The 13,854-nt window shown below is 42.3% G+C and overlaps 1 protein-coding gene across 8 annotated transcripts in view; it reads left to right on the top strand.

The window, feature by feature from the left end:
- LOC143819972 (uncharacterized) overlaps window positions 1-13,854 on the top strand; it is a 103,666-nt gene that overhangs the window by 65,489 nt on the left and 24,323 nt on the right. For 7 of the 8 annotated variants that reach the window (XM_077302310.1, XM_077302324.1, XM_077302317.1 and 4 more), the window contains 7 exons: window positions 1,095-1,257; window positions 3,514-3,652; window positions 5,870-6,023; window positions 8,088-8,183; window positions 8,405-8,548; window positions 10,628-10,839; window positions 11,403-11,541. In XM_077302310.1, coding sequence (XP_077158425.1) covers window positions 1,095-1,257; window positions 3,514-3,652; window positions 5,870-6,023; window positions 8,088-8,183; window positions 8,405-8,548; window positions 10,628-10,839; window positions 11,403-11,541 — 1,047 coding nt within the window. The remainder of the gene's footprint in view (window positions 1-1,094; window positions 1,258-3,513; window positions 3,653-5,869; window positions 6,024-8,087; window positions 8,184-8,404; window positions 8,549-10,627; window positions 10,840-11,402; window positions 11,542-13,854) is intronic. The other variant, XM_077302283.1, reaches the window with a different exon arrangement.

Here is a 13,854-nt window from a genome sequence, read left to right as displayed (position 1 = left end):
GGATAGGAGGCAGTGCAGTAATGGTGTCTGATGTGAGACAGGGGCTACTGTCCTAAAATCCACCACTGAGGCCACTGTCTTACAATTATCTCATTGCAGTATGGCTGAGAGGATGTTATGAGTTTCTTTTTGATGCTCTAGACCTGCTGAGATTCCTGTTTTTACATAATTATGAAAGGGACAGGAGCTGTCCCCTTTGAAACATGAGGTTGAAATCATGTCAGATGGGAAGAAAGATGTTATGTGTGGAATATAGGAATATGAGAATGGATACAGAATAAAAGAATGAGATCTCAGAAGCAGAAACAACAGACAAAGACCTGTTCCGTGGACAGGGAATTTGCACTAGTCCAATGAAAGTTTTGTGGTTTTATTGATCAGAGATATATCCTTCTCTGTTTCATACCCCCTACTCTGTCTGCAAATGTCCACACTCCCAGGGGCTGCACTGCAGGCTGAAGTGATGTAGAAAAGTTCTGTTGTGCAAGGGCAGCTCTACTCACAGTGCATTGGGTCCAGAACATATGCTAAATCTAGTGCAAAATTCAGCAAACACTAAAAGATTTGCTGAGCCCAACCAGCAATGAATTTGCAAGTGTTTCTTGTCCTTCCCCCACATTTGCAAAATGGATTTTGAGCACTAAATAAGGGTGGGAATTGATTCTAGAGGAGGTAGAGCAGCCATTGCTTAACACAGGCTTTCTCAACCAGGATTTCGTGAAACTCGGGGGTTTCTTGGCAACCCTGGAAAGGTTTCCCAAATAAGTGGAAGTTATGTAATTTTATATATATTGTTAAAATTTGTCAAACATTTATCAGGTGATATGACCATATATGGTTATGTCAACAGCCCCCCTCCCAATGGCCAATGGCCTGGAGGTAGTAGGAAGGGAAGGGGCCCCAGGTGGGCATGTACACAACTATGCCTCCCAACCATATTCTGCATGATTGTGCCACTGCTGGGGTTTCTCTAAGCTTCAAGAATATTTCAGGGGTTTCTTGATGGTGAAAAAGTTGGGAGAGACTGGCTTAATGGAACAACATGATCTGTGAAGATTTTGAAAGGTTTTCACCCTTTTTTGTCTTTTCTGAAGGTTGGCTACCGAGCCTTGAGAGTGACACTGCAAATTGTAGCAGCTTTCCACGACATTATTTCATATATTTTCAGCTTTGCTCAGCTAGGAAGTGCTCCGAGCTGCTTTGACTACTTCTGCTTTGAACATCTAACTGCAGACTGGGGAGGGACTGAGCAGATAGGTTAGTAGTAGGTACTTTGTCTTTAGAAATGAGTGTGTCTGGATTTAGATGTACATTTCATTTAAACAGAATATATTTTTATGCTGTGTTTTACTTTAGAGGCAAATACGACAACATTAAAAAAATCTAAAAACAAAATCACACATAATGACCACCCATGCAGCTCTTTCCTGATAGATCATTTTGCAACAAAGTTTATGTGTAAACCAGAATGCAGTAGGATTACCAATACATTTCACTCTGGTTTGCTAAACTCTGCATTGCCTCTCATCCATGACTGCTGAAACAACTTACAAAGTAAAATAAACATTAAAACCAAGTTTAAAGTAAAATGTTGCTTGGACACCTCAATGTGGCTTTCTTTACTGGATCGGTAGAAAAAAAGACTGGGAGTGTTTTGCCAGTAATGAAAGTGAACAGGCAAAATCCTAAAAAAGTCACTTCATTCTCATTCACAAATCAATATAGACTTTGATCAAAACACAGTTTATGATCATACGTATTTATTGCTTATACAAATCATGTTAGTAGAAAAGAATAAAATTGTAGAAAAGAGACATCCCCTCCTTCTCTGCCTTCCCACTGTCCTTGCCCAAGAGGCAGAGGGGAGTCTACCTGCATAAGAGAGGGCTTACACCACTTGCCCCTTCCTTCTGTTGTATAGAGTAGGGCCCTTTCTGCACTCACATTTTTCCCCCACTGCAGATCTTGCTGAATTCTGGTTGATTTGCACCCATATCTATAGCCTTTCTTTCCCCCGATTTTAAACACATCGCCCTTCTGCATTTGCATTGCCTTAATTTTCTGTCTCCTTCTTTCTTGATTGGGGTGCGGGGGTCAGGTAAAGTTCCAGACGGTATTAAAAGAGCACAAGGCTGGAGAGTGCTTTATTTTGACTCCTGATGATATAGCCAGGGCAAGCTGGAGAAGGGGCAAGTGGAGCACGAGGCTGCTTGTTTATCTTTTTTTTCCTGCAGGAGTAGGGTGGTGGGTGGGGCAGGTAGGGGAGGCAGCAGCCTCACAGAGAACAAGGAGGGGAAAGTAAATCCAAGGGGCAAATCTCTGCTCATAGAAGTGTGGGCTTCTGAAGTGCAGTCACTTTAAAACAGATCCCCAAATGAGGGCAAAAATAAGTCTTGCAAGGGAATGGCAACCGGGAACGAGGCAGCCTTTGAACTGACACCCTGACCAATTAGTGGCAGACTGCTTCACTACATCAACATTGGAGGCGCGGGAGAGGGGGGGGAAAGTTAATCCAGCAAAATGCAGAATGAGGAAAGGTTGGGGGAGTTTGGTCTGTTTAGCCTAGAGAGTAAATGATGGAGAGAGGATCTGATAATCATCTTCAAATATTTAAAAGGATGCCATATGGAGCAGAGTTGGTCCAGAGATGGACCAGAACCAATGGGATGAAATTAATTCAAAATAAATTCCATCTAGACATCTGGAAGAAGTTCCTGACAGTTAGAGCGGTTTGTCAGTGGAACAGGCTTCCTCAGGAGGTGCTGGGTTCTCCGTCTTTGGAAATTTTTAAACAGAGGCTGGATAGCCATCCGATGGAGAGGTTGGTTCTGTGAAGGTTCAAGGGGGTGGCAGGTTACAGTAGATGAGCGATAGGGTTGTGAGTGTCCTGCAATGTACAGGTTGGACTAGATGACCCAGGAGATCCCTACCAACTCTGTTATTCTTTGATTCTTCACTTAATACTGGAGCCCTCAATGTGGTTTCCTCAAATCTAGCAACTTATATCTGCTCCTAAGTACCATGGGGGAAAGGTAGTGTCACTGCAGTCAATAATAGACGTTGCAGAGGAAAAATTGAAAGTGCTAAATATCAGGATGGAAATATCAGGGTTTGATGCCCATGAGGTGCTTATCAGTTCCTGATACTAATTTGGTTCAGGAAGAGGTGTATTGTCTTTTGGGCTCATGTTGCTGCCAGCAATTGGGGTAGGTAGCAGGATGCCTTGAACTAACCCTGGGGCAGTGCTGATTTGCCTGTTTTGTTGAAATGTTGTTTTGTTGAAATGTTTGAAAAATGACAATAAATGAGAAGCCATATTATTATTATTATTATTATTTTATTGTCCACCCTATCTCTGTGGACCCTGTGAAAATTACCTCAGCCTTGCTTCGATCTATTAAGCCTTCAGGTTTTAGCCCTGAACTGAATTTAAGTAAAATACTTCAATTTGGAGTTTGAAATAAATGAGATCAAGAAATACCAGTGTACACATTTCTCTGTTTGGAATTCTAGGAACGGAGCTCCAAGAGCTACAGAAAATGATAGACAACCTTCATAATCCCTCAGATCCAAACCAAGTAGCCCAGATGCTGACCTTGCACAGAGAAATTATTTTTCTGCAGTTTGATGCAGCTGTTAGACATTCTATGAGGTAAGAGGCCAAGGTTGTTCACCACTTCCCAATCCAAGATAACAGATAAGTTTATCTAAGGCTGATTGGAGTTTAGCATAGATTATGATCAAGATGTTGGTGCGAATTGGGAGGAACATGAAAAGGAAAAGCTTCATAGAATGTATTAAAACTAGATGCAATGCCACCCAACTTAAAAAAAACCCAATGTATCTTTAAATATACTGCCCCCCACACACTTTTAGGTGGGAAGCAGTGGGAAAGGAGGCAATTTTGAACATATAACAGACCTAAGAGGCAAGGGTTAAGAATGCCTCACCTTCTTTGCTCCAGGACTGAAATCTCTAGCTTCCCAGGGTTGCATTTCATTTTAAATCATTATTGATTTATCGTTGATTGATAATTATTGATCATTGTTGATCCATGTGGCAGTTTATACTTGGTGCTTTCATTTTTTTAGGAACTTCTGAAAATTATAAAAGGAAACTTCAATTCAGACACTTGATCATATACTGTCTTAATTTAACAGAAGTTTACCACATTCTATCAGGTGACTTCAATATTTTGTATTGAAGTCACCTGATAGGAAGTCACCTGAAGTCACCTGATACTGACCAACAGGCAAGTGTTGGTGGATGAGGTGAAGGAGGCGGGGACCCTAGGGGGAAAGCGACCATGTCCTCATAGAATTCCTTTTGAGATGGGGAGGCAAGGAAGCTTGTAGCCAGACGCAGATGTTGAATTTTCGTAGGGCAAACTTTAATAAACTCAGAGACATGATGAGTGTCATACCATGGACGAGAATGCTGGAAGGGAAGGGAGCATGTGAAGGGTGGGCACTACTCAAACAAGAGCTATTGCATGCTCAATCAATGACTATCCCAGAAAGACGAAAACACTGCAGGAGCTCTAAGAAGCCTATTTGGATGAACAGAGAACTTCAAGAGGAACTAAGAAAGAAAAGGAAAATGTTCAGGAAATGGAGGGAAGGACAGAGCTCTAAAGAAGAGTACCTACAGGTTACTAGGCACTGTAGATCAATCATCAGAAAGGCCAAAGCTGAGAGTGAGCTAAGATTGGCCAGGGAAGCCCACTATAACAAGAAAAGATTTTTCAGTTATGTGAGGAGCAAATGTAAAGTTAAGGAGGCAATAGGCCCGCTGATGAGTGCAGATGGACAAACTCTAATGGAGGATGCAGAGAAAGCAGAAAGGCTCAGCGCCTATTTTACATCTGTTTTTCCCCACAGGTCAAAGGGTTTAGGCACATCTAGAGATGGCAGTAGTCAAGAGATAGTGTCTGGGTGGCAGGTTGACATGGACAGAGAGGTTGTTGAGAGGCTTTTAGCTGCACTGGATGAGTTCAAATCCCCTGGGCCAGATGAAATGCATCCAAGAGTGCTCAAAGAACTTTCCAGAGAACTTGCACAGCCCTTGTCCATCATCTTCGGGACCTCTTTAAGGACTGGAGATGTCCCGGAGGACTGGAAGAGAGCAAACGTTATTCCGATCTTCAAAAAAGGGAGGAAGGATGACCCGGGAAACTACAGACCAGTGAGTCTGACCTCTGTTGTGGGTAAGATAATGGAGCAGATATTAAAGGGAGCGATCTGCAAACATCTGGAGGACAATTTGGTGATCCAAGGAAGTCAGCATGGATTTGTCTCCAACAGGTCCTGTCAGACCAACCTGTTTTCCTTTTTTGACCAAGTGACAGGTTTGCTGGATCGTGGAAATTCGGTTGATGTCGTTTACTTGGATTTTAGTAAAGTTTTTTATAAGGTTCCCTGTGTGAACGAGACCTTGGGGTACTTGTGCATTGTAAACTAAACATGAGCAGGCAGTGTGATGCAGCGGTAAAAAAGGCAAATGCCATTTTGGGCTGTTTCAACAGAGGCATCACATCAAAATCACAAGATGTCATAATCCCATTGTTTCCTCAAATTGATGTAATTTCCAAGAAAGGCCCTGTTTATATGTTTTTTAAAAAGTTCTATCCCACCTGTCAATTATGTACTTTCAAAGAGGCTTCTAATTAAAAGCATCAAAATACAATTCAATAAAACTTTAAACGTCACTAATTAAGAGAGCATGTGCCAGCACTGATGCAACTGAAAAGCCTACAGCTCTACACAATTGTTTTTAAAAGACATATTTATGGAAATGTTTTGAAAAACAAAGAAAATAAATGACCTCATTAAGTTTTTCAAATGCTATCGTTATTTTTGTGATCCTTCAGAAAAGCATTTTTATCATCTGGAAATGTCTCTGCCTATCAGAGTGTTACAGACAGAATCTACCATGGATTACCTCCAATAAGTAATGCCATTGTTAGAAGTGCCTTTGCTTCCCAGCTACTGATTCCAAAACTGCTAGATCTCTGTGGCCACAGAGTGAGTACAGAGCTGTTCCAAATATTTTCCAGATTTTACCCCAAAGCCCCTTTCTTCTAATTTGTGCTGTTGTTCACTATGTAATGACAAACTTGTATGTCTGAATAATGCCAATGAGATAAAAGTGCAGTGGAAAAAATAATAGTTTTATTATGTTAATAGCTTCAAAGCTCGATCCTAAGAATGGGCCTTGAAACAGTCCCCTCCACTGGCCCCTGGCCAGGCAGCTTAAGGTGGCCTTGGGCAGCAGCTTGCAGCCAGATCAAGTGGGGTGGGCTGGGGCTGGGCAGCTGTTAGCAGACAGAGCTCCTTAGCAATCAGCTTGTCAGCTCCTTAGCAATCCTTAACGAGCAGTCAGCAGGCCAGGAGGCCCTCATCAGCAGGCCCAGCCTAGCCTCGTTAGGAGGCCCTCGACCATGACCCTTTGCCCAGGGCCTCTCCCCTTATCTGCTGGCTCCAGGCACTGAAGGTCTGAGAGCAAAGAGGCTAGAATCCAGGGATGGAGGGCGGGAGCTGCAGGGCCAATCAGGGCAAAGCTGGCTGCACCCTGATTGGCCCTATTCCAACTTGGACAGCCGGACACGTCCCACCCCCTAGGTTTCATAAAGATAGAGGAACAACAATGGATAAAGATAGTGCCCCTACACATTTAGGCTGATCCTGAATTGAGCAGGGGGGTGGACTAGATGGCCTTTATGGATGTTTAAATTCTCTGATTCTATGATTTCATCTCTGTTTCTTCAGGGAGATCTATACAAATACAAATGAAAACAAGAACAAATACATTGTCTTTCAAAAATCTCTCTCTCTCTCTCTCTCTCTCTCTCTCTCTCTCTCTCAAGACTCGTGTAATAATCTCAAACAGTTCTCACAGCAACAGACTTTAAAGGGAGAAATCCACTGCTTTGGTTTGTTTTTTATCTTATATGAGAGATAATAGTTTGGGGCTCTCATTTAATCTATGCGGGACCAGAGTTTTCAATGTTAGAATCCACTCTGCCTGTTTTGTCAATAGCACTTTGGTCCTATAGCATTTAGATTTGAAGACAGCTCAACATGTAAGTACAATTGGACCATGGTTATGTTCCAGGAAATGCTGAATCTACTCACCTGTTTTACTAAGATGAATATTGCTTTTGTGTTCTGCAATACATATTGTAAGTTTCCTCAGGATTTTGCCAATGGACAGTTTCTTGCAAGGACATTTAATAATGTACACTACCCCTAGAAGAGTTCTCTCAGTTTAATTCATATTAAAACAATCTGTTTTTCTTCACATCCTGTTTTTACCAGCAGTGATAAAATGCCACCTACAATAGCAATAATTAAAGTTATGCAGCCAGCTAGATGACCCTGGGGTCGCCACAGCACTGATAAAGCTGTTCTGACCAAGTAGTAATATCAGTCCCACCTCCCTCACAGGGTGTCTGTTGTGGGGAGAGGAAAGGGAAGGAGAATGTAAGCTGCTTTGAGACTCTGTCTGGTCAAGAAAAGTGGCATATAAGAACCAACTCTTCTTCTAATAAATTTTATTGGCTGCGAACAATATTGAGTACAAGGCAGGGAGATTTGCATACTTGGTAGGAGTCTAAGACCTTAGCAATGTGTTTCAGCAAAATCACATGGTACTTGTTCTTAGTATGTACTACTTCAGAATACATTTTTGAATGCTCTTATGAATCATAAATATATTTCTTCTGGAAAGCTACCATGCAAGGGAAAAAGGTTCCGACCACTTTCTCTTGTGCAAGTTTTCTACTTGCATTTTTATGTGAGGAGACACTATAACATACCATCTGCTCACTTACGGTCTGAAGTGCTACAATCCAGGAAGGATTCTTAGCTAGGATTTCAATGTATAAGTATATATTCCCTAAAACACCTATAAAAACTACATGATCACTCATCTCTTTCATTGCAACAGGTTCTTTACTTCCGTTTTCTGCCTAGCAGAGGTTAGCATGTGCTTTGCTGCCAATGGAGATTTGTTTAAGAATGCCTGAGTGAATTGTGAATTATTGGAGTTTAATATTACATTTCTGAACCTGCAATTCCTTACTGCAGACCCTGGTGCTGTTTCCCTGGAGAACATTCCTAGCAGATGGAGGTCCATTCCCTGTGACCATTAGCAATCTAAATCCCATAAGTAATAGCATGCAGGTAATGTATTTTTACTCCCACTTTGTTTTTACAAATCTCCCAGTTATTCCTGATATTTCTAGTTGTGTTGCTACTGGACTGGAATGAAATAAATTCCTTGATATTCCTATCAGTGCTAAGATGATTTTTACCATCTTAATTTCCCTATACTATTATCAGCCTCTTATATGAATCTTTTCTAGTTGAATTCAATATTCTCAAGATATCCTATCCTTTTCTAGTTATGTCTGTGTGGTCTTAATGATGAGGATCGAAGAATTGCTCATGGGGAGCTGGCTGGGATGCAGTTTGAAATGGAGGACATGCTCCCTAATAATTATGAAGTTCTTGATGATCACAGAGAATGGAGAACACCTTTTGCAAAGGCAAGAATATAGCTAACAGTCCAACTTATTTATTTACTTAAGTTAATCCTCCCCACCCCTAATTATCTTTATTTCTAATGTTACAAAACAACATTGATGCTGGAACTAGGTTTGTGTTAACAATTGTACTTAGATCTGCTGTTAAAAGCCATGGGATCAGCATTGTCTATTTGAATGTAGACAAATAACTCAGCAAACTACTGAGTCAATGAGAGCACCAATAAAGAGAAAAGTTTAGATATGCAACATTTAGCCATAAAGAGAAAAGTTTAGATATGCAACATTTAGCCATTTGGCACTGTTGTTTATCAGTATGGATAATAATAAGATAGCTGCAGCTCTTTCATTTTTTAAAAATATATATTTTTTATTTTAACATGGAAAATACACTAATGTACAATTCACAAAAAGTAATTTGTGTACCTTATAATGGGATAAAAAATACCATTCCAAAAGTCAGTAACTCATATAAGAGGGTTTCTTCTAGTTAGTAGATAATGAAGTTATAAAAAAGTGAAGTGACAAAGTTGTTCCGCCAGACCAATGGTTGAGAACCTATCCAGCCATTGAAATTCGTCCAAAATGAACTACTCCTCCCCAAGTAATATCTGAATTGGAAAAAAGAGGTAACTTTTAAAATAATTTTAAAACTTAATTTGGACTTATAATTGATTTACGTTTTATTGCATTGTATGCAATTTGTTTTTGAGTTGATTGTTTTAGTTTGGGGCCATCCCGCACAATGACCAATGTTGCTAAATATCGAAGTCCCAGTAGCGGTCTATTCATTCCCCACAGGTTTCCAGTCTTGCTGGAATTGCAACAAAGGAGGCAATATTTTTCTGTGCTTCTTCCCACCCCTGGCCATAAATCAAACACAACAGCCAATGAACTGTTGTGTTTATGCCCCTGAAAAGCCCCTTTCCCTTTAAAAACTGTTTTTTAAAAAACCCCAAACACCAGTAGCAACGAGTAATTGTTCATTCGATGTCTCAAGACCTTTTTTGCTGGCGTAGGAACTGGCGCCTAATTGTTTACATGCTCTTCAAGTAAAAAAAAAATCCCCCCCATGGGTGCAATTTCTGGCCTAAATTATGGGTGGTGTTGAACAGGGGGCTGTATTGTGCTTGGGAACTTTAAAGACAATTGCAGAAGGGAGCTTTGTTTTACTGTTAAGCACTTCTGAATTGCTTGTGGAGGGACTTCAGCCAGAGAAGCCTCGCTTATTCGTTGCTTTCGCGATTTAAGGGGGGGGGGATGGTGATCGCATTTCTGGAAGCTCGGGGGTGAGAGCTAGAGAGGGACATTCTTTCTACTGCTATTTTGAGAATGCACATGTCTTTCACTGATGTGTTTTGGTTTGTGCTCAGTTTTTTCAGGGGGAATCCACTTTTCTGGATTTCCCCTGAAGTGCTGTAAAATTCCGATTGTTGCTATAGCTTTGCGGTTTGTTTACGATGTCATGCAGAATGTTAAATTAGTAGCGTTTACAAAAGGTAAGACTTCGACTACATTTAAGTTGTGTGGAATGGACTTTGTTGTTACCTGCCCTGAGGCAAGCAATGAAAGGCTGGATATGCTGCTGCTGCCGCTGCTACTACTACTATAGTACTACTAGCAATAGTCTGATTCCTAGCTAATTTAATTTGGAAAGTAATTTCTCCATCACATTTAAAAGCCATATTTTTGAATGCCCAAGTTATAGGTTAAAGATGAGTTTAATTTTCCAGAATTGTGAAAGTATTTTTCATTGCCATGATGAAAGAAAAGTGAATTGGTTCTTTCTGAGATAATACACTGTGACAATTTGTACATATTTCCATAAGAACTAGATTCAAACACTTGGGATGCCTGTGCAAAACATCTTAATAACTTAAAGAAATCTTTGTACATTTGACAAAGGTCAAAGACTCAGCCTTTTGATCTGCATCATCTCACTTATCTTTTAAACATAAGCTCTTCTGTGTTTTCCATTTATTTGACTTTGGGAAATTTTTAAAATTTGGATAATGCACAAGAGTTTAACATTCTGTTCTTAAAAATGATTTCTGATGATATGTTTACCCACAACTATTTCAGCAGAGTTCAGGAAGACTTGCTGAAGTAAGCGGAAAGCCTTCTAGAGTTCTGCTGGAGCTGCCTGATTCAATGGCCTCGTGTGCGATGTTGAAATCTTACCTGATATTATGGAAACAATTGGAAGTGTCCAAGACAGAGTGGGGAAGACTCAAACTGAAAGTTGATGACATCAACACAGTTCCCTTATACAAGCAGTTTTCTGAAATATACAAGTAAGTTTATTGTTTGAAAAGTATATAGAGGTACAGTGCAATTCAAAACAGCTACATCCTTCTAAGGGGGTCCTCACACTGTGATGATGAAGAGTCAGACTGTTTCCACATAAGGAATCTGTCCCTGGACAGCCTCTGGTTGCTGGTGGGTTCTGGAGCCCCTTCCACATGATGTTGCCTGCATCCAGGGGCTGGCTCACGTTTTGCCCAGATTTGCCTCAGGATGAAGCAAATTGCCTCAGGATTTGCCTCAGGATTAGGCAAATCACAAAAAGTGGATTTGCCACTTTTTATATCACATCCCATTGGTGAGCAACCAGTGAGCAACTAGGGGCAAGCCCATATGGAGGGGGAAAGGCATGATAGTCTCTGCAGCGTTGTCCTGCCCTTCCCTCTACATTTCCTGCTCTAAGGTCACCCAACTGGCTTTCACAGGGCGAAAATGACAGGGAAATACATAGAAATGTATAATGTGGAGTGTGTGAGAGAAGGTAACTGAAAAATAACTAGGAAATATGTCTTATTAATATGTGTACAATATATGTAACTCTGCATTTTTCTAGTATTGAAATTCTTTACCCTGCTCTGAGATCTGTGGCCATACGTATGGGTCTAGAAGATGAATTCGAAGGATTTATTACTACATCTCAGTGTATATTTCCCCTGAAACAAGCTCCAGAAGCTGAGCTCAAGACACAGCAGGTAAAGGAAAACAGAGAGGAGGTTGTTAAGTTTATATTCTATAAAGAATAGATATGTTTTCTTTTAAAATATTAGAACTTCAACCCTCACCAAATCTACAGTATATGAATTTCTATCTAAAGGGCTAAAACTGAGGGGCTTTCCGCACCGGGATCCATGTAGCAAATTGTTTGCTGAACGAAAAATCGCCATTTAAAATAGTGGAATTCGTTGTTATGCATACCTGCCTTTGTAGTGGAATCCAGTTGCATTTCTATCGTTTTCCACAGGCTTCCGGTCTCGGCAAAAATCGCTAGAAAGGAAGCGCTATTGCCAAGCTCATCCCGCCCCTGGCCGTCAAGCAGCCAATGGGCGGCCGTTAGCATGCTCCCAAACAGCCCCTTTCCCTTTAAGAAAGGTTTAAAAAAAAAACACACACGTTGCAACGAATCTGCGTTGATTCGTTGCAACGGAGAGACCCATCCAGCTAGCAAGTGTGTTTGAGCTGCCGTTTCATCGGCACACTCCCCCCGAGTGAAACCCCCCCCCCTCACGGGTGCGATTTTCGGCCGAAAACAGTGTGAAAAATAAAGGGAAAATACATCAGCAAACGGGCTTCTGTGTTGATTGTGCTTAGTGACTGTCAACAGAGGGACTGCAGACGGGGAAGCCTCACTGGCTAAACGGAGGCTCGCCGGTGCGTTGATCTCAGCTCGCTTGGAGAAAAAAAAATGGCGATCGCTTCGCCGGAAGATCAGAGGAGAGAGCCAGGGGGAGGGACTTTGCAGAAACCACAACAATGGTAACGCACGGAACTTTCCCGCTAGTGTTGCAGATTGGTTGCAGGAGTGTAGCGCTTTCCGGAGGGTGAATCCACTTTTTGGGATTTCCCTGAAAGCGCTACAACAAAGCGCTTTTTGCGGATCGGTTTCAGGTGTGTTGCAGATTGTCAACGACGTTGTGCATAATGGCAAAACTGTAGCGTTTTCAATTAGTAACCATTGTGCAATTTTGAAGGAGTGCGGAAAGCCCCTGATTATCAACTGATTACAAACTAAAGTGCAGTATATTTTTTAAACAAAATATCAATAGTCTTTGATAATTAATTAGTTACTTGAAGGTCAGCTGAATGTCTGTACTTATTAAACATTATTTTATTATCAATATTTACTTAATTCATACGCCCTTCCTCCCCCATGGGGACCCAGAATAACTGACATCTATTCTGCTCTCCTCTACTCTATACTCACAACAACCTTGTACGATAAGTAAGGCTGCGAGGATGTGACTAGCCTAAAGTAACTCAGCGAGCTCCCTTGGCATGAGTAGGGATTTGAACCTGGATCTCCCAGATTCAACACTTCCAGATCTCCCAGTTCAACACTCTGACCACTGCACCACATTGCTTTTTACACTAGTCAAGCAAGGACAGCCCTGATTCATCTGAGGCCAAACCATTCCAGACACGATGGGCAAGGGCTGTAAAAGAGTGAATGTGTGCTTAGCCACCAGAAGCCTGGCGAGGGTGCCGGTGGCCAAGGGCACCAGATGCAGCTGACCTGCTCCCGCTCCGGTGGAGGGGCGGGAAAGAGGGGACCAGGAAAGCTCCCCAATTTAAGGAGCTGCCTGTGTGCCAGGCCTAATTTTCCTGCCAGCTGGTGGCAACGCTTCCCACTCGCCCTCCCTGTATTAGTTTCTTACATGTTGCTTATTTGTAATAGCTGGTGGTTTGGGCATGGCTGGACCTGTTTGCGCAGGCAGTCTGAGTCTGCACACCAGACTGCCTAGAATGGGAGTCTCTTTAAGAGACTGTTCACATGCAGAGCAAGGCAGCATGTGTTACCACATAGCAGAGGATTGCCACCGAGAGGCTCACACCCGCTGGCAACCAATAGTTGCTGCCTCCCAGAGGGTCCCAGATGGCTGAACTGCTGGGCACTACCTGCTGACTGAGAGCACACCTCGGCAGCAGGAAAGGCCTCTGGGAGCAGAGGGCCAGGCAGAGGCCACCTTAAGAGGTTGGACACAGGCTGAGCAAGGCCTGCTCCAGCGGTGGTAGCTGGCCGGCTCAGTGCCAGATTGCAGAGGGTTGCCTCTCAGAGGCTTGTGCCCATTGGCACCCAAAAGCTGGTGTCCCCTCACCAGGATGGTTCCCAGATGGCACTGCTTGGTGTCCATGTGTGCCTCAGCTGCAAGAAAGGCCTCTGGGAACAGATGGCCCAAGCAGTCCGCTGACTCCCCCCCATGCCACCCCCTGCTCCTGTAAATAAAGCGGTGGCCGTTACTCCACAATGTCCGAGTGTTCTTTCATCCCAAACCTGCCCACCTGCTATG

The sequence above is a fragment of the Paroedura picta genome, chromosome 1 (assembly GCF_049243985.1).
Source record: "Paroedura picta isolate Pp20150507F chromosome 1, Ppicta_v3.0, whole genome shotgun sequence".
In the NCBI taxonomy this organism is placed as follows: domain Eukaryota; kingdom Metazoa; phylum Chordata; class Lepidosauria; order Squamata; family Gekkonidae; genus Paroedura; species Paroedura picta.
Note: the sequence above shows the minus strand (reverse complement) of the source record. Positions and strands in the feature narration are given on the sequence as shown.